Raw genomic sequence first — 20,265 nt, forward strand, 5'->3', positions numbered from 1 at the left:
ACTGGTCAGACTCATTCAGCTGCTCCTTGTGACAGTCAAAACAGTCCAAAGAAAGAGTGATAGAGAACCTCATGTCCCAGCTTTATCTGTTCTTAATCTGAAGAATTTGAGAGGACACAATTTTTCTGCCTCCTTATTTTCCTTCTGCCTCTGTATTTTCTCAATAACCACAGTGACCCTAGCAATTCCATGTAGCCATGATATTTTCTGAAAAATCCTTTCCTTAAGATTTTTTCTCCTGAGAAGCTGAGTGGCCTCAGGAACAAAATGTAAACAATAATTATCTGCTGCTGTGGAATGCAACAGGTGCATCTGTGATTGGTCTCATGTGGTTGTTTCTAATTAATGGCCAATCAAGTCAGCTGGCTCAGACTCTGTCTGAGACACAACCTTTTGTTATAATTCCATTCCATTTCTATTCTTAGCCAGCCTTCTGATGAAATCCTTTCTTCTGTTCCTTTAGTATAGTTTTAATATAATATATATCACCAAATAATAAATCAAGCCTTCTGAAACATGGAGTCAACATTCTCATCTCTTCCCTCATACAAGACCCCAGTGAACACCATCACAATTCCTTTTGTGCTTTTAAAAGGATGCAAAGGACAACATGAGTTCTCAGAGAAAGAATAGCAAGAAAAATACTGATCAAACAGGTCCAAACCTAACAGTTCTGCTCAGTTTACCTGGAAATGCTTTAAATCTAAGTTCAAAAATAATGAAAGGAATCATCAAACCCTGACACAAAGTGAGCAGTTTAACACTGGAAGCATTTAAAAAAGTTAATACAGCACAGTCTTTGCAATTATCTTGTAATTCTTACCGATGCAAACTTGTGTCCAAAGCTGATCCACTCCTTCTGCACCAGAACCTCAAAGCCTTCTATGGTTCTGTAGTAGCTGTCCAGCATGAGCATGGCCAGGGAGGTGAGCTGAGCCGTGCGGTCCCAGCCGTCGCTGCAGTGAACCAGCACCGAGCTCCGGCCCGACGACACCTTGTCTGCCACCTGGATGGCTCCTGTCAGCACCAGCTGGCCAGACAAAACACACCAAACACACACAGCTTATTTCTGCTCTCATGGTGACTCTGTGTTCATTTCTTTGTATCTGAAATAATGCTGTTTCCATTAAAAGGCCTGAAAAGAGCAGTGTAGTTAATTGGAAAAGAATTTTCTGGGAGATCAAGTGAATTTCTATAAAAATAGAGGAACAGATTGGTTCCCTAATCCCTTAGTAAGATCAAACTCATCTCGCAGCAAATTCTTAAAAAATGGGGCAGAAAACAGTAACCTTGATAAACCAAAGAACATAAGCTTCTTTTTCAAAGAAAGAGGGGATTTACCACAGGATATACTCTCTAAAAATTCAGTGTTATTTCATTTGACTCCTTTCTTTGAACCAAATGACTGAATTATCTCAGTTGCTGGAAAAAGGAGCTTGCACCCTTCTAATATACTTATTTTCCAAATATTAAATTAAGAGGAAAATTTTATCAAGTAGGATTCATTACATAATACTCTAATTACTTTTGCACAGCTATACTTGAGACAAAAGATCCAAAGGTCAACTAGTAAGAACACTGGTGAATTACCAGCTCAAGTATTTTATTTGTGCTACCAGATGAAAATTACAGATTTACAAATAAATTTACAAGATTTATTTACAAAACTGTAATTCATAAAATAAAGTCACATACACACTGACAACTAAAGTATTTACTAATATCTCACAATGACAGTCATTTGCAGGCCTGTATTGCAAGAAACCAAAATAAATCAGTTCTCATGCATATAAAGCCAATCAGACTAAGAATGAATTCTTCTACTAAAGACTCTTAACTTGAGGCATGCAACAAACACTCAGTTTCACCTGTTGCTCAGTTATGAGTCTCATTACATACTCTAAGACTAGCTGGCAAAAAAAAGCCAACACTCAGAGATATTGTTTTTGTAGTCCAAGTAGTTTGATGTGTTCTAGGACTATTTCAAAGCTTAGCAAAGAAAGTAAGTATGACATGACTGATTTGGACAAACATCTTTCAAACAATCAAGGAAAAGTTACCTTTATATGTTCTAACCAATGGGTTGATTCCAGACTTGACAACCAGTGTGATTCTTCCACATTAGGATAAACAATGTCCTTCAGCTTCTTCAAAGATTCCCGCATGACATGAATGTTATGGATGTCCAAGAAGGTAAGTTCTGCATTGGGATATGCATCTTCACCTTCATATCCTCCCCCAGTTGCCTACAAACAAGAGATCTGAAATTAACTTTAGTCATATATACACTCTTTTCAACAGAGCTAGAAAGAATGAATGCCATTTGACATGGAAATAGACAAAAGTGATAAAATGTTTGCCCAAGTAAATTTAAATTTAAGAGTTCAGTTAAGAATAAGATACCTTTAATTTAAAAATTATGTTCAAGAATCTTAGATTCTGTCTTTAAGAAGTAAATTAGCAACAACATTAAAGCTTACTTTAAACTTTCTAAAACTTCATTTTAGTGCTGAAGACTAAACACATATTTAGACTGTTAAGATATTAAAGAGCCACATAAGTGAAAAGTCTGCTCTGCTGCTGCTCTTTCAAAACATTTCACCATCACCACTACAGAGGAAGTGCCTGGTCACAAAAGGAAGCAGAAAACCCACATATATTTTAGGGCACAAAGCCACCAATGAGACTTTCCAAAGATAAACATGAAATTGTTTTGGGTTGGAAAAGACCTTTAAAATCATTGAGTCCAAGCATCAATCCAGCAGTGCCAAGCCCACCAGTAAACCACACCCCCAAGTGCCACATCTTTTAAATACTTCAAGGGACAGTGATTCAACCACTTCCCTGGACAGCCTTTCTAGAAATAAAATTTCCCTGATATCCAATTTAAACTTCTCCTGGTACAACTTGAGGCCATTTACTCTTGCCCCATCACTTGTTACTCAGGAGAAGAGCCTGACCCCCACCTGGCTACAACATCCTTTCAGGCAGTTGTATAAAGTGATAAGGTCCTGAGCCTCCTTTTCTCCAGACTAAACATCACCAGCTCCCTCAAGCTCAGAGTGCTGCAAAATTGCAACATTTACTGCAGACAGCAAAAAGATGCCATAAATTTGGATAAATATATTTTGCCTTTATATGCCATTGCAGGCACCAGCTATACATCAGACAAGAGCCTAAAGCACAGTGTAGCCTTTCCCCATGAGTGCCACCTACACTGCTGTACAGCAGCATAGTATTCTATTCTATTCTATCTCTTTTCTGAGATGTGGGGTTATTATCAGAGCTGTCAGGCTCTGCAGTGAAAGAAGCAATGAGTGTATTTTTCTCTTTCCTTTGACTGTTATGAAGTCTTTGTGAGGAATGACTGCAATTTCAGCATCAGGGCTGCTGCAGCTCCTGACTGTCTTGACCCATGTACAAGGAACACAGCAGTGCATGAGTAGCACAGCCCAAGATTTTGCTTAGACAAATCTTCACAGCTGCTCATAAAATATTTTCAGAGTTGATCAACACTGATTTGCACTTTTTACATCATTCTCTCTCAGACCCAGAAATGGACCCTACTGTGTCCACTGCTCTGATTGAGCATTTCACATTTAGATATATCTTCATTAATTAATACATGTACATACCAAGTTTGTCTATAAGACATTACCTCAAATTTTTCTGCAGTTCTTGGACAAACTCAATTTTTTACCCCATTTGTTTCAAAGTTGCAACTGACAATCTTTCCACAAGGTAAACAGAATGATGACATGTTCTGTTCACCCATAAAAATTCATTGTGCAGCGGATAATGGGATTTGTACAGTTAAATGCAAACAATTGAGGCAGACCCTCAAAATACAAACCATCAGGTTAAAACAGCCCCTAGGATAGAGTCTGTGAAAGAAGATGTGCTATACACACAAACATGGTATCAAAGCATAACAAACTACATTCTGGATTACAGAGAAGGCTGTACAGGTACAAATAGGTGCACCCAACCTGCACAGAGTAAACTTCCAGTATTATTGTCCCCCTTGAATTATTATTGAAAGCAACTTGACATTTGTTACACATAAACCTCTTAGATGCAAACAAGTTTTTTACCATTTCATATTCCTTTCAGCACAAACACTGAAGAGGACTCATTTCACTAAACTGGTGTTTGCTTTGTTCCACAGAACTATTCGGAAGCTGGAATTCTTTCTCTCCAGGTAAGCACACTTGTAATTTCACTCAGGTCTCAAAACCCTCTTGAGCTCAGCCCTCAAGCTCTTTGCTGTGCAGACACACACCTTCACTAGTAAGCACTGAAGAGCATGTCCCTTCATTTGTGTTTGCTAAGGGACTATCCCCAGGCGTGGCACATTTTCTCAAGACAAAAGCATTAAACTTGTCTCCTTCACCACCACTCCCTAACATGGTTTCTGCATATAAAGATGGAGCACATCCCTGTCTACTGTGCTCCATGCCAAAAACAACACTGACACAGTGTACTGGCATTATCTGAGCTTGCCTAAATAATCTAATCCTCAACAGAGCTGAAGGGGAAGCAGAGAAGAAAGCAATCCACAGGGATACCTTTTCTTCCTGACAGGTTAGAGAAGATGATTTTTCAAGATGTGTTCCAGCCTGGGCTGATATATGATTCTGATCCCATTTAGGTTTTGATTACAGATAACAAACAGCCACCCTACCCAATGAAAGTATTGTTTTTGTACTTACCAACTGCAAGCACCTGGGGAAGAACAACAGGTACCAAGGCATCCAGGATCATACCCATACTGCTATTTACACTGCAAACACCCAAATTAACCTATTTATCACTTTCTCTTTATTTGATGGATGCCAGGATAGGTCTGAAGTAGACCATGTAAGAGTTAGCAAGACCCAAACAAAGGATGCCTGTCAGTGAGCTTGGCTTTATGCACACGTCCTTTCTAGGAAGGAGTTTTCCCAGAGCATCTGTAGATTGCCTATCATTCCAACAGGGGACATGCTCTACAGACCAGTGCATAGTGGAGTCATGCCTAACTTCAGTCACATGCTAAGATTTGTGCTTGGCTGAGAATAGACAAGGTAAAGCATGTCTGGAAATCCACATATGGTCCTGAAACTCTGCTTAGGGACCTACTTTAGACACCCATGTCCTTTCATGGCCTTGAGGCCCAGTAGTTGATTACGTACATTTATCTACGTTAAGATTACTACTATTCCCCACAACCTCCTCACAGACAACTGTGAAACAAGTCTGCTCCTCATTCTCTTCAAAACAAAGACATTAGAAGCACCTGTTTACCTTGTTTGCAACTGCATTGACATTGGGCCTTGCATCATAGATGGTCAGTTTGGAGATCTGCCCGTTGGCCTCCCTGATGATATCGAGGTACCTTTCATCATCCTTGTTCCGCTTGCCGCTCATTCCCACCAGGGGCTGGCTGCAGCGCATGATCACAGCCTGGGTCTCTGGGTGAACCCATGACAGAACCTGGCCACAGGGCAAACACACAGCACAGGAAACTCATTTTAGTAAAAAATCACAGCTTAAAGCTCTGTTCTTTAAAATACACAGCATGAAAATTAACACCTTTCTTTTTACTTCTCCAAAATACAATCCCTTGACATCTCAACTTCTTCTAGTCTTATAAGATTTAATAATAATCTTCCAAAGAGTTCTCTTACATATTTAATGCTTACTGGAATCATACTTACCTATATAATCTAATGTATTTTAATATTTTCCTACGTGTCTTAGGTTACACAAATATCCTTAAAAGTAAACTAGTAACAAACACAGCAATCTCTGCTGAAACTAAAATCAACCCAGGAAAATGAACTGATTGTAGAAATGGTGACTAAGATGCTCCAATTCTACAAGAACAACTTTTCCCCTTTTTGGAAAAGGAAGGGAAGTTGAACCTTCCTGCAGTATCTTGAATGCTTTCTCTTCTCTTTAAAGCACATTTTGTTCCTCAGCCCTCTTTACAAAGAGAAGGCACTGGAGTGAAGCACATGCTGTCTTTGTTGTTCAGAGCCAGAGAGGACTTGCCACAAAAGACAGTGAGCTGCCCAGGGAACAGATGATTAAAGATAAGCAAGAAACACAAGAAACAGGCAAAAAAATTGTAATTTCATTGTTGAAAAACAGTAAGAAACAGTATTCTCACCCACTCCACAGGTTGTGGGTTACAGACTAAAAGAAGATCAGCGTTCAAACAAAAAACCCCCCAAAATTCAATCCTCAGAAACTGTTCATTCCTGAGGTGTAGATCAGAAACAAGATCTGCCAGGGAGGATGGGGTGAAGATAAGTGGCTATTTCTTGACAAGAATGAAATTACTATTTAAAATTACTATTTTAATAAAATTACTATTACCAAGGTAATTACTCACTGTACAGGCATACCAAAATGCCTGTCATGAATTTTGGGGTGACAGGGATGACACCATTAGGTTATTAGAATTATATGCCCAGGCTATACATTACACATATGTATTCTATACACATTACATATTATACAGATATGTGTGTATATATAGTAAATTTATAATTATATACCTAGTCTGTCAGTAAATACCATATCTAATAAATATGTGTCATATTGAGCTGTGCATCTGTTTGAAACAGATTTGAAGCAGCTTTCTGATACTGTCTGAGACTCCAGCACGTCTTCCAAGTTTGCTAAAGGGAAATACCAGTTAAAACAAGAATTGGGTTAGAAATTAGTATTTTCTATTGTACTGTAAAGAGCTGATACATAAAATTCTCTTACTGTAATGAAATAGAATTTTCATTACAGAAACTCCAGAAGCCAAATGGGTCTCTGTTATTCTACAGATTAAAAAGCCCGAGAATTCACAAAAGAGACTGAGGCCTTATTTTAGGACTGACCAGTGGAACTATGTTTAAATGCCATGTGGTTTGCTTGTAGGACAACATTTGTGATTACTTTTTATGGGCACTCAGCAACAGTAACCAGTGCATATGGCAGTAAGGCTCATTCCTCATCAAGGCAAACTGCACTGCTGGCCACTGTTACTGGGCAAGTCAAGTTAAAACCAATGAAGCTGTCATGGGTGATGGGGGAAAAACGGAAATGTGGTTTGACCAAGATACCAGTTTCAAGCAGTGAAAACCACCAGCCAATCAAAACTATTTTGCCACAACCATTTCCAAAAAAAAAAGCATCCTCTGCGTCACGTTCACCAGGAAGTTGTCTGGATGTAACTTATAACAAGCTACACTTTCAGACAAGTTCCATCAGCCAATACTCACTGGGATTCTATTTCGGGACCTAAAGGCAGCAACTTTCTTGAGATCCTCATCTGTGGCGTTGTAGGGCACGACCAGGAGCGAGGGGTACGTGTCACACAGCCCGTAGTGCTCGTTAATGAAGGTCACCCGCCACCGCTCGTTGGGCAGCCCCTAAAACACAACGTGCAGTTAGTCCATGTGGTTTTGGCTGAACAAGTAATAATTCTGCTTCTGAGTTTCACATGACATTATGGCCACACAGCAACAATTTAACTAAGCACCGTGTCAAAGGGATAGAAGCAAAAAAGATTACCAGCTCATTGCAGATGGATTCAGCCTAAAACAGCTGCAGAGCCATCTCATACCCTTATGCACACAATTCTAGCCTTATAGTAACTTCCAAAACAGTTATTGAAACTAGGAGATATATTTCTTCAAATGTGGGATTGAGGAAAGAAAATTACCTTCTCTCCTTGCCTACAGCTCTGCTTTTCCACCTTGCCTGGTGAAGAGAGACTGTGGAGGAGAAAGTCACACTATAACCTTTCTTCCCTGTAGCCTGGTACTACCATCAAGTTAAAAGTAAGATTCAGGGTAACTTTCTTACAGAGAAAGAACATCATCTAGTTGCACTCTGACCAGTAAGGCATTTCCAGGAGAAATACTGGTAAGTCCTCCACACATGCACAGTGGGGTTTGTGCGGGTGTTTGTATTTTACCTTTTTTGGGCCTTAGGCTTCTAACCATGAACCAAAAAAACTACAGGGGGTAAAAAAATTAAGGAAGTTCTTATTCTTTGCTATGTAATTTTTTTAATGTCATACTTTAGTTATCTAACAGACATTTTAAAATGAAATATCATCCTCTTTCATTGATATTTTTCCAAGATCACATAAAGAGCAAGGAAGAATACTCATCTGTATTTTATATATTATATAAAAGACATTTTATATTATATAAAAGACATCTGTAATTTCTGTAAAGCAATGCTGTTTCTAAAACAAGCTGGATTTTTTCCCCCACTTCATTTTGGGAAGAAGAACAAATCCTAGCTATGTTTAGGACACTACAGTTACATATTTGCCATATTCTCCCTACCTGTGCTCACTTAGCAGTGACACATTGTAAGAGGCGTCAATAACTTCCTTCAAAGAGCAAAGATTACCTTCCTGTGACATTCTAGTGTTTTTTTAAAGGCTCAAGAGTTTTATTTCTTTCCTTTACCTTTCCTCAAGTTGCAATTCCATCCTCTCCCAACAGCTGATAAGAGAAATGTACAAACAGCAATTCCTCTATGCAAGCTGGGAGATGTGAAAGCACCAGGCAATGGCACCTGTAATAACTCACCTGTCTCCTGTATTCAGACATTGGGTTGTACACCATCCACCCATTTTCAGGAAACTTTTCTTCATTTACAAAGGCAAAAAAAGGCTGTAAGATATAAAAGAAGCTTATTACACCAAACTGACTGCAAATGGCAAATATGTGGGCTCATCATCAGTTATACCCTAATGCTCACTACAAAATAGGGCTGACTGCTCCATGGCAGCCACACTCTCTCCATTTCTATCCAGTATGTGAAAGACTATGGAGCAAAGAACAAGTAACAAAAAAATAAAAAAAGAAATTATAAAGTTTAACTGGTTGGATTTTTTTTCTTTCTTACTGTCAGGAGATTGAAATATTTTAGAATGGTTTAGTTCCCAAATTTCACATTATCACTAAATAAACCACTGTCTTCTCACCAAATTTCTCCAATAGGCACAGTCTCAATTACAACATACAACATTAGATGCTAAATTCAAAGTGGAAAAAGGTTTTAATTGCTATTCATTGCCATTAGGAAGCAGCTGCCCTTCTGCATCCTCTTGCCAACTGATATTTACTAAGAGAAATCCCAATTACTGTAAAACTCCACAAAAGTGAAAAGCTGCCAAAAAGAAGTTGTTGGCTGCTTACATTACTTACTTTTTACTTGCTTTATTGCTTGCTCTCACAACTCATTTATACAGCAGAGCAGCCTCACTGATCGTTCCAGCAAGTCCTCATACCTTTTACCTTCCTTCTCCTTCCAACAAATTCCAAGTGGGCTGTATTACCTAATTAACCCCTTTCCCCTCCCTTGGTTTGTTTCTATAGTTTAGGATGAAAGCAAAAGTAATGTGAGAAAATTTATTTTGGTGGCCTAAAAACTCTCCAGACACCAAAAGGAGCATGAAACCAAGTTGTTTCAAACAAAAAAAAAAAAAAAAAACAAAAAAAGAAAACACAACAGACAATGTGTTGTCCTGAGCTAACTGAGCAACTGCATCCAGAGCAGAAACAGTGCAGAGCCCATCTGTAATAAAAGAGCTGAAAGTCCCTGAGCTATTAAAAAACCTTAAAAGGGGAAACCAAGCACTAAACTGAACATCCAACACATGCAGAAAACCCAGTAAGCAAGAAAAAAACTTGTGGTCTAAGGTGCTGTGATTCCACCTACAAAGCTCCAGAGAGAAGGCAATTCTTCAAACCTGCACCACCCCCAGACCCCCAAGAGGAGGCTTTGAACCTTAGGAAGGCTCTGGGCAATCCTGCTCAGCCCAATAAGTTACACTGCTTTGAACACTGAGCAGCTCAGAAAACACAAAACTGAATCCTCCTCAAAAGGAGAAGGTTTTTCCTCATGTAGTTCAAGTAAACAAATATTTTAAAAAGATGTTACTGCTCACTCAAGATGCTTTATGTCACTAGTTTTACAAATTAGAATTTTTAATAAAATCACTATTTTAGAGCAAGTGCACTCATTGGCAAGTTGGCAGAAGTAAACACTGCATTGCCTAGTTTTGTTTTCTGAATTTCTTTACAATTTTTAAAGAGGCAGACCTTCAGTGCAAGCAAATATTACAAATTATTTTTACTAAGTAAACTGCCCTCAAGTGGTCAAGTGGTACAGAGGGAAAAGATGAAGAGGTGGACATCTACTCTATCAGAAAAAAGCTCCATTTCATTAAGAGTAGATGCAAGCATCAAAAGTTATTTAAAAACATGAAAAAGGTTATTTAATTGCAAACAAGGAATACAGCAAAATGGGAATATCTCTATCTGAAGCAGTAGATGCAACTGATTTGCTGAACTGTTAATACACAGCTACACACAAGAACCATCCCCTCCTCCCAAAGGAATTTGCTATACCCCAAAGAGCAACTATGCTAAGAATTTACCAGGGACCCAGAGACAAAGGAGAATCTTAGAACAGTACAAAACAGAAACACTGGAATCCTAACAGGTCACCTCAGATGTCTAGAAGGCAGGAATAAGTCTTTTATTTAATTTCCTACTTACTGCAAGTTTCCTCATGAGAAAGTAAAAATTACCCATCTGAAGCCTTGGTAAGTAAAACTCCTGAGTTTATTACAGTGCACTGTGATAGCTGGTACACAGAACAGGGTTTTACTGACAAAAATTAAAAAGGTGTTGTTCTGAACTAAAAATAAATGGCAGGTATGCTGCTCATGCCACCCACAAAAAATCCACAGGACAGAGGAAAAAGTGCATTTTGTTTTCATCTTTTAAAAACCAGGGTTAAATTTATTATGCATGAGGGGATGGATTGAATCCTTTCTCAAAGAACAATGTCCTACTATGTACAGCATGATTCATTTCAAATGCTTGGCTACAGCAGCTTTACCACATCTGCTACCAAAGCTTACAGTCACACAGCCCTTAGCTGTTTAGGTGCACAATTATTCTTCATCAGTTTTGTTGATATTTCAGGTATTAAAAATTCCTCCTATGTTCCTCAATAATAAAAAAAAAATCTTTAGTAGAATAGATCAACCAGCAAAAACCTGAAGTCTTCACAAATCACAGAACACTGCCAAGAACGCAAAGGTGTATGGAGAAAAATTTGGACTCGGATTTTTATGTGAACATTTCAGAGAAAACTCCTGCATTATACTACTCAAGAATAGTATTTTAAAATTACCAATCTCTAAAATCTGATGACTAAAAATTATTTTTCTTCTGTAAGCATTAACTAAATTTTAGCAAAAGGTTGACACACACACACACATTTGGATGTGCACCATTGTGTACAGACTGCACAGGTAATCTGGTGACTACTGAAATTCTTACTCACTGTACCAAAAGATTAAAGATCTGAATTCCATTCCCACCACCCAATAGCTTCTAAGATAAGACTTGAAACACTCAGTGAAGATGGCCTGAGCTTTGGTCCAGCCTAACTGCTGGAGTCTGAAATACAGTAAAATCACGACCCTACCTCAAGCCCACTTCTCCCAACAAAATACACAATTATTGCTGTGTTATGTTGTCATTAAAACAGAGTAGGATATACACAGATGTAATACTCTATATACAGTCATGCTCAATTCATAAAGGTCTATTTAATTTTGAACTACAGTTCACCTTGACTGTAACAAGCAACCCACATTTATAACCATTAGAATCATATACTTAACATAAGATATATGCTTGGATACATTTACATTTTCTGACCTGTGTCAGTACAAGCCTTATTTAGCACATGTTTGGACATGACTTATTTTTGTTTGAAAGAAAATGTGATAATGAGCAATATGAAGTAATTTCTACTGAATAACATTTTTTATTGCATTGGGTATTTTATTATTCTAATGCAACCAAACTGATAAACCAAATTATAGTCAACAAGCAAAGGTGATAAACACATATTTAGATCCCAGAAGGGTTTGCTATAGTTCAGGTTAGCTTCACATCTGCACTAATGACCCACATATTTCTACTTTTGTCCTGAATAATCCAAGATTACAGATTAAATGCTGTATGTTTGTATATTTATGTCTTGATTGACTCGACACTGCTGAAGCTTTCACCTCACAGTACATGAAATCTGAGTGCAATTCTACAGTGCAGCAGGCAAATGGAACAGAAATAAACAGGAAGGAGAAATTCTGCCATTCACAATACAACATGCATAGGTTCTCTGTATCACCTGATGTAAAATTTGAGAGGGGCTATCTCAGTAAAATTCCATGGCTTAGCTTTTTGTGGATACAGGCTCCTTCCCATTAGAGCCCCTCACACACACACTTGCATGAGGGGAGGGAAGCAGGGAGGTCTCACACTGGGCACAGAGCAGCTGGGTGGGTATTTTATTTATAGCCTTCAGATGCAGAGGGCAGAGCAAGGTCAGAGCAGAGCGACACGAGCAGCACTTGGATGGGATGGCCCCCAAGGCAGGAACCCTGCCAGCCCCTCTCAGGGCACCATCACTCACACTGGAAAGCCTTTCAAATACCACACTAATTAAAAGTTGGTTGGTTCTATGCCATCTCCACACATCTTCCCTTCTAATCTATGGTACATCCCTCCTAGATGCTCCTTCTCCCCAAATAATACTTTAGGTACTCAGAGTCTCCACCCTGACCTCCATTCATTTTTTCTTCCCTCTACACACACAGAATTCAATTCCTTTTTATCATTGTTAGTCCTGCCTTATGGTGTTTGTGAGGGTCCCCAGGACAAGGTGAGAGATGAGAATCTGACTCCATGTTCTCAGAAGGCTGATTTATTATTTTATGATATTACATTATATTATATTAAAGAATACTATACTAAAACTATACTAAAAAAAGTGAAGGATACAGACAAGGCTTAACATTTTTGGTAAGCTACTTTTTATGCTTCACTGTGCAAATAATAGTTTACTTCCTTGCAGGTGTTTACCCACAATTTCAATACAGTCTCTATTTTTAAGCCTCCTACAGACAGAGTGCTTGTCTTTAACATTCAATTTCTCCTTCCCATGTAGTGCACAAAAATAATAAGTAATACACTGGTTGCTCAAAACACAACATAGTTCTGTGAGGTAAAGGAGAAAGCATCTGCAATCTGACAATTACAGCTTAACCAGCAGTCTGCCAATATAAATGTAATGTAAATATATAAATATCAATATAAATACAATAGCTACATATTTACTCTTTATGGAATCACAGCATATAAATACATGTTATACTTGAACATGAATATATAGTGTAGATACAATTTAGGAAATATTTCACCAATCTTTATGCATTGCAAAGGAAGAAAGCAGCAAAACTAGTACAAGAAGGTGCCACACACCTTCTGAAGAAAATCAGCTGCATTTTCTATTTCTAACTCATTGATGTATCCTTTTTACATATAATAAATTACTATGTTGTTATTCAGCCTTTACTGTAAAGGCTGACAGTTTCTCAGTGTATTCAAAAATAAATATATCATTATCCTTGCCATTATTAATGGTGTTTAGTATGCCATTATTACAACCTAGCCAGTTACACCTTACCTGTTGATCTAAAACCTAAGGGCAGACATTGTAGTGCTGGTATAACTTTGTGAACACTGTCACCTCACACCACTGCTGCCCTGGCTCTGATGTGACATGGGGAACAAAGCCTCAAGCCAAGGGGTTCTTTGCCAATTCAGGTGCTCTGTCAGAGCTTGCCACCCCTTTGCAGCCTTGCTCCAGCTGAAGCCATCTCTGCAGATCCAGCAGCACTGGTGTGAGCCAACCCTCAGACATTTTACATGGCCAGGAGGAGCAGTTCCAGTCATTCAGCACAGCCACCAGAGCCTCACAGACCTACTGGGGTTAGGAACAAACACAGACTGTGCAGATACCCTGGTGCTGACCCATCTTGTAAAAATGATGATGTGTACTTTCATGGTAAGATCAGGAAGTGAAGCAGCAGCTAGGTAGAAACTAAACAACAGAGACAAATATATCTCATCTTTTGTGGTGTACTAAAACATCTCATTTGGGGGGGGAGGTTGGCTATTTTATTTTTTCAAACATTAAAAAAAAGCAAACACTTTCAGCAACAATTTTCTTTCAATTAGCACAAGTTTGCAAATAGCAACAGCAGCTGCTTGCTTCCCATCAACTAAGCTGTCAGTCAGATGAGCTATCAGATTTTACTTTGTGTTACTGATTCAAGGATATCTGAACCCAACCTATGCTCAAGGTTATTTGTATGCCTATTTGGAGGCAAACAAAAATCAGCTTCTGGAACTAAGCACCAAGGACAATGCTGAGGCACAGAGGAACAGCTGTGATTTATTACAGGCTCTCAAACACTGCTGTTGGGATGGTGATGGAGACAAATCTTGAAAACAGTAAGTACACTGCACTCAGAAATTATCTTTTGGGTTTTATTTACCATCCATTTGTACGAGAATGGAACAACATGAAGAAAATAGAAACAAGGCATCTCTACCAGTTCCTGTTTAGGATCAGCTCTAAGGATAAAGTTCCACTACAGCTGAAAATCAATCACATAAAAATATGATATAAAATATAAAAATACAGATAAAAATCAGGACAGTAAAGCCTTAGAACTTTATTGTCTGGTGAGATCTTCTTTCCACTGCAAAGCTGTACAAGTATCAGTGCTGCTGAACCAGCTAAACATCCAGGATGCATTTCCACAAGATGGTCCGAGCTAAATTAACATTTTATAATTGCTAAAACCAGGACACCCCCCTCTTTTCTCTCCTGTCTTCTCCCTGCTCCACTCACATGTCCACTCTTGCACTGGTTGTGATGCACACTGATTTCAAACCAGGTCTCCCCAAATTACCCAAAGCAGTACAGGGCTAACCAGAATATTTTGTGCTGGATAAGTGAGTTATGCTGGCTCAGTGATTATACAAATATCAGTTTGATATTAGAAGAATAATCAACCACACAACTGAAACGTAGAGAGGAGACCAGAGAAGAACAAGAGCTCAGATTTGAGCATCAGAGGGCTTCCATCTCCCCTCAGCTGTCATGGGGAACTGCAGCACATTCTCTGCAGAACACCTCCCCGAGTGAGCTGGCTGCACTCCAAGGGGAAGGCAGGCATGCACAGTCCCAACACTGCCACAGTCACACAGCGAAACCTTCATCTGAACCAGCCACTGAAGGGAGCAGTGCCATCATCCCTCCTCATTCACATCCACCCAGAGATGCTTTGACACCACTTTCACTTTGGACTAACAAGACAGGAAGTAACTCAGAGTAAAGCTTTTATTTTTATCTCCTTGTTAACTTTAGTTCCTTTCACTTCCCTATCTGGTTCATCATGCAGCCTCAAACTCATGCAGCAAAAAGCAAGACAGGAATGGAAAACCAGGCAGAAAAACCATTCTACCTTTGGCAGCATCAGTTTAAACTGCTTGCCAAAATACAAGGAAAGCACATCAAAAAAATCACACACTTGCTTAGTTCATGCTGAAGTTAAGGGCTCATCAATGCTGTGACATTAGAAAATAAGGACAGCTGCAACTTCAGATGGAACACAGGCTCACTTTATTTCCCTCCAAAGTAATCCTGGTTTCTAACAGGCATGCTCTGCTTCAGACATAGTTATGAGACAAAGTACAGCCACTCTTCCTCCACACTGTCACCATCTCCCCAACTTCTGTGTTTACTGAATCCAAGGGCCAAATTACTACTGCCTCAATCAAGACTTTTGTTATTAAGCTTAATTTCTGTTGGCAAGCAGCCTTCACATGGGCCATATAATGATGAGCTTTATTGGGTTCAACAGGTCCAGCAAATCAAGCAGGAAGTGGCCAACTCCACACATCACTCACTGCCATCACCAGACAGGATCTCTGGGTCCTTTTGGATGACAAACCTAACACAAGTGCACATCTCATCACCAAGGTATTCATGCCCCATAGCTGGATTATCCCACAAGACACTCTATTAATCAGCTACAACTTGATTCGCCCATATTCACTACATACAAGCCTCAAAATAAAAACCACTCTTCCTCATGATAATGTGGATGAGATTGCATGGGCATGATGGAATATACCATACAGGAAATACTCAACAATACACTTGACTGTGCCCTGGATAACCCAATCCACAACCCTCTTGCAACAGAAGCCAGAACCTTGTGATGTCTAGAAGACACTTTTGACCTGAACCTCTCCATAACTTGGTATTTCCACATACAGCTTCTTCTTTTCCATCATACTTTCAAGGTTCACATATCCTGTCATCCTTTCAATCATTCTCTATTTTAAAATGGATAAAATGGCAACAGAAGAATTAGATATATTCCCTTCTTTAACAACTATCTTATTTGTGATTACAGCTCCTCACACCTACTCAAATGTAAAAATCTGTTTCATTTCTGAAGGCCTATTTGTTAACAATACAAATTACTCTAAGCAAAAGCATCTTTTCCCTTATGCTTTCACTCCACAGTTTGTGTATAGAATGAAAATATCTGCAGAGAAATTTTAAAGAATTAAATGTTTATAAAGTCTATCCCATTGACTGATACATACATTCCTGGAAAAAAGTAAGATTCTTGCTGCAGCCTTGTATACTCAACATTTCTTTGAACAAAGTTCTTAAAATTCAGAGCAGAAGCTCCCAATACTTTGTGGACAGTGGTCTTATACAATTATCCCAAATTAAAGCACACCACTAAAGTATAAATTGAGTTTTACAATGGACAAAATAAAGCATTTACTAAAGAGATGTGAAACCACTCACAATAAGGACAGTGCATGGATTTAAAAAAAATTGAAGATAATGATTAGCTTTCATCATTGTTGCTCAATTTCTTCCATAAGACACTTTTTTACTCTGAAACAAATCTGTAAATTCATAAATGCATTCCTGTTATATTTTTCATTAGTTTAATCAATAAAACAAGTGTTGTCTTACCATATCTTTTTCTCCTGAAGTAAAACCCTTGGTGATTCATACTTACCATTGCCTTGGAGACTGCTTGATTAATTAATGTTTTCAAGAAGTCAAGTAAGGTACGTATTCCCTATATTCCCAAATTAGGGAGGATAACTTGCAGTTTCTAAGCAATGAAGTCTGTATGGAGCAGAGGTGATCTGTAGTGTATATGGAGTACATCCATAATTTTACAAAATATATAGATTTAAGTGTTGTAAATACATAAAATAAAAGCTGCTGTTTAGTTTATGCTGACCCCGGATTCTGTTGTTACACTTTTATATCAGCCATGATGTAGCCATTACTAGTTCAAATAGGTAGTTAATTGGCAAGAACTCTGCATTAATACAACTCAGCAATAGAAATGATGTAACTTACCAAGTTATGTGACTGGGGAAAAGCATATTTTGTGAGGAGTTCAAATATATCTCTTCTACTGTGCCCTTCTTGTTTTAATGCAAACCGTAAATTCCTCATATCCTGAAACAAAGCCATAATTTGTTAGGTGAACCAAACCTGTAAGATGCTTCTCTCTGTACAAGTGCTATATTATACACTAAACATGATTTAGAATCTGCTTGTAACACACCTCAAACCCTTGTGAATGTTCAGGTTTATTTCTTATCCCATAAAATAGAATAGAGTGTAAGAATTGTACAAATACAGCAGTACCACACTCTGCGTGCTGCAAACGGTCCTTTGGCATGAAGCATCAGAAATGGCTCTATTTGATTCACTAAAAAGTCTGATGAGCTATTGAAAGTTTGCAGGATGGGAATTACTGTGTTTTTGAAAGAAAGATTTGCCAATAATCTGTGTGGAATACATTGTTCCTATGTTCTCATCACTTGGGTCAAAAATAAGCAATCTGTGCATTAGCTGCTAAGAATCAAATGTGGACACACTCAGTGAATGCAGTAAAGGACCCTGAGTTATCCACTGGGAACTCCCATATGACCACAGTTTTCCATGGTGACAATTTTTTGTGATACTATAGATATTTTTTACATAAACTTTTCACTGGCTTTATAGTTTACAAAGACCTTGTTTGAGATATTCTTCAAAGATACCAGAATTATTAAAAATATTCATTTTAGAACAAATGAAATAACAAAGCAGTGCAGTAATAATGCCCTAAAATACAACTGATGTGCAAAACCTTGTCAATTAGTGATCTGGAAAGCAAGACCAATCCCTCTCCTTGCATGCAGGTAGGACAGTTAAACAGCCCTTCATACAAAAGTTATTTCTCTGTCCAGTTTCAAAAAGCTCTTTTTAAATTCATCCATAAGCATGTACTTTCCCTTCCTATAAATAGGTAATCACTGAGGAAAAAAACCCTCTAGATTTCATTTCCTACTGAATTATTGGGAAGTCTTACTTTACAGGTTATATCTAATCCATAAGAGTTCTCTCCTCTGCTTGAAGCTCCTCCCATTTTTTCAATCCTGGAAATTACCCCCAAGGGAACATCCAATATCACAACTGGATCCTGCAAGAAAAGTTTGAGTAAGGAAAAGATTAATGCGAAAAGAAGATACAAGCAAAATGTTTTTATGCATTCCAGAATAGAAAGCAGACATGAAATACATACAGGAAACAAAAGCATGTTTCTGCCTTTGAGTCTCAGACCTCTGCCAGCATGTTATGAAGTCTGTACAATCACTCTACAGCCTTGAGCACCATCCAGTTTAACATGCTACAAAAATATTTCATGCCTTGTTCAGTATGCAGAGAAAACAGTGGCAACACCCTAAGAGATGCCTTCTGCTCCACACTGATTGCCCCTGCTGGTTTATACTGCTTTATTGATACACAGCATAAAGCAGAGCTAAATGAAAAAAGACATTACTACTACAGTTAGCTACAGCCAGAAAGGCCTCAGTTCAATAGTCCCAAATCCTTATTAAAAAAAAAGGCAACAAAACATTATGAAAGAGATCACAAGCACATTTTATTCTCTTCCATGACACTGCTTATCAAACACATTACTACTATCCCCACCCATATAAGGTTCTACTGATCAAAGTATTTTTCTTTTCTAACAGTAAGGACAATCAAAGTCTTGGTTTACTGAGAGCCATTTTAAGAACTATTGCACATCATTAGTTACTGCCCTTGATCTATCACAGATTAAAGTGTAAAGGGAACAGCTATCAAAAAAGCTCTGACAAACAAAAAATAAAGGTATCTGCTCAGTCTAAGTGATTGAACTGTAATTTTACCAGGCAAAAATCACACTTTTACAGCACAATTAATTTTAAAGAACTTATATTGTAATACAGATACCTCAGTGGCACAAAGGGCAATTACTATTTAATCATTATAGAATTAAGATATGGTTATTATTAACATTACAGACCATTTCAAGCAAAAAGCCTCCTATGCAATCCCACAAGCATATGTGTGCCAAAACTAAAACAAATTAACTGGCCAGAAAATAAATCAAAGGCAGTAGGGGGGAACAGAAGAGAGTTTAAAGCCAATTCATCCCATGAAGTAATTGTGGCATGTTACTCACATTTTCCACACTTCTGAGGTACAGCCTGTAGTTTGTGATGTACACTCTTCCTTTAACGGGGCCATTAAATGGACACATATAAATAACATCCTTGTCTGTAAGAAATGTAATATTTCTTAAAAGATTGTGAAAAGACAAAATGAGAGCTGAGGACAGTATTACTTAAGTAGCAGTAAAATAAAACAAGAGCTGTACTCAGAGGTAAATTAATTTAGAAAGTAATACATCTGAGTTTTATCTTTAATTTTTGAATTATTAAGAAAATGTGAAAGACTCATATACTAAACTTGTCCAAATAAGGTGCACAGCCTTGCTAGTTACATTTGTGCTTTCTTTCTCAGCACTACACAGGGGGACAGAACAGGGAGTACTGTTATTACTGCACCACAGTCTACTCACCACCCCAGAACAAATACATTGTTGATACTATTACACCACTCTGTGAACAATTCTCTACTGGAGTAGTAGTTCAAGTTGAAGAGTGTTTAGGGAACTCACCATGCTACAGAGAAACATTACATTTCAATCTGAGGCAATTAAACAGAGTAGGGCCATCAGTGCTTCAGCAAGGACGGCAACAGAACAAATACTAACACATACCACTCAAAAAGATTTAAGTGAAGCAATGCAAGCACAATCACAGAATTGTTAAGGCTGGAAAAGATATCTCAAGATCATTGAGTCTAACCATGACATTAAAGACTTCCATTTATTTCCTCCTGTCCACTTATTTCTTTAGCCCAATCTATTTATCTGCCCTCCACAAAAAGTGCCCTAATCCA

General features: G+C 38.2%; 1 protein-coding gene across 3 annotated transcripts in view; it reads right to left on the bottom strand.

Moving 5' to 3' along the window:
* Positions 1-20,265, bottom strand: part of MTM1 (myotubularin 1) — a 42,531-nt gene that overhangs the window by 9,997 nt on the left and 12,269 nt on the right. For all 3 annotated transcript variants that reach the window (XM_058032545.1, XM_058032543.1, XM_058032544.1), the window contains exons 5-12: positions 19,484-19,578; positions 18,344-18,454; positions 17,341-17,442; positions 8,589-8,672; positions 7,263-7,412; positions 5,287-5,475; positions 2,061-2,246; positions 824-1,030 (exon numbers count right to left, since the gene is read on the bottom strand). In XM_058032545.1, coding sequence (XP_057888528.1) covers positions 824-1,030; positions 2,061-2,246; positions 5,287-5,475; positions 7,263-7,412; positions 8,589-8,672; positions 17,341-17,442; positions 18,344-18,454; positions 19,484-19,578 — 1,124 coding nt within the window. The remainder of the gene's footprint in view (positions 1-823; positions 1,031-2,060; positions 2,247-5,286; positions 5,476-7,262; positions 7,413-8,588; positions 8,673-17,340; positions 17,443-18,343; positions 18,455-19,483; positions 19,579-20,265) is intronic.

This window comes from Melospiza georgiana, chromosome 12 (assembly GCF_028018845.1).
Source record: "Melospiza georgiana isolate bMelGeo1 chromosome 12, bMelGeo1.pri, whole genome shotgun sequence".
Classification (NCBI taxonomy): Eukaryota; Metazoa; Chordata; class Aves; order Passeriformes; family Passerellidae; genus Melospiza; species Melospiza georgiana.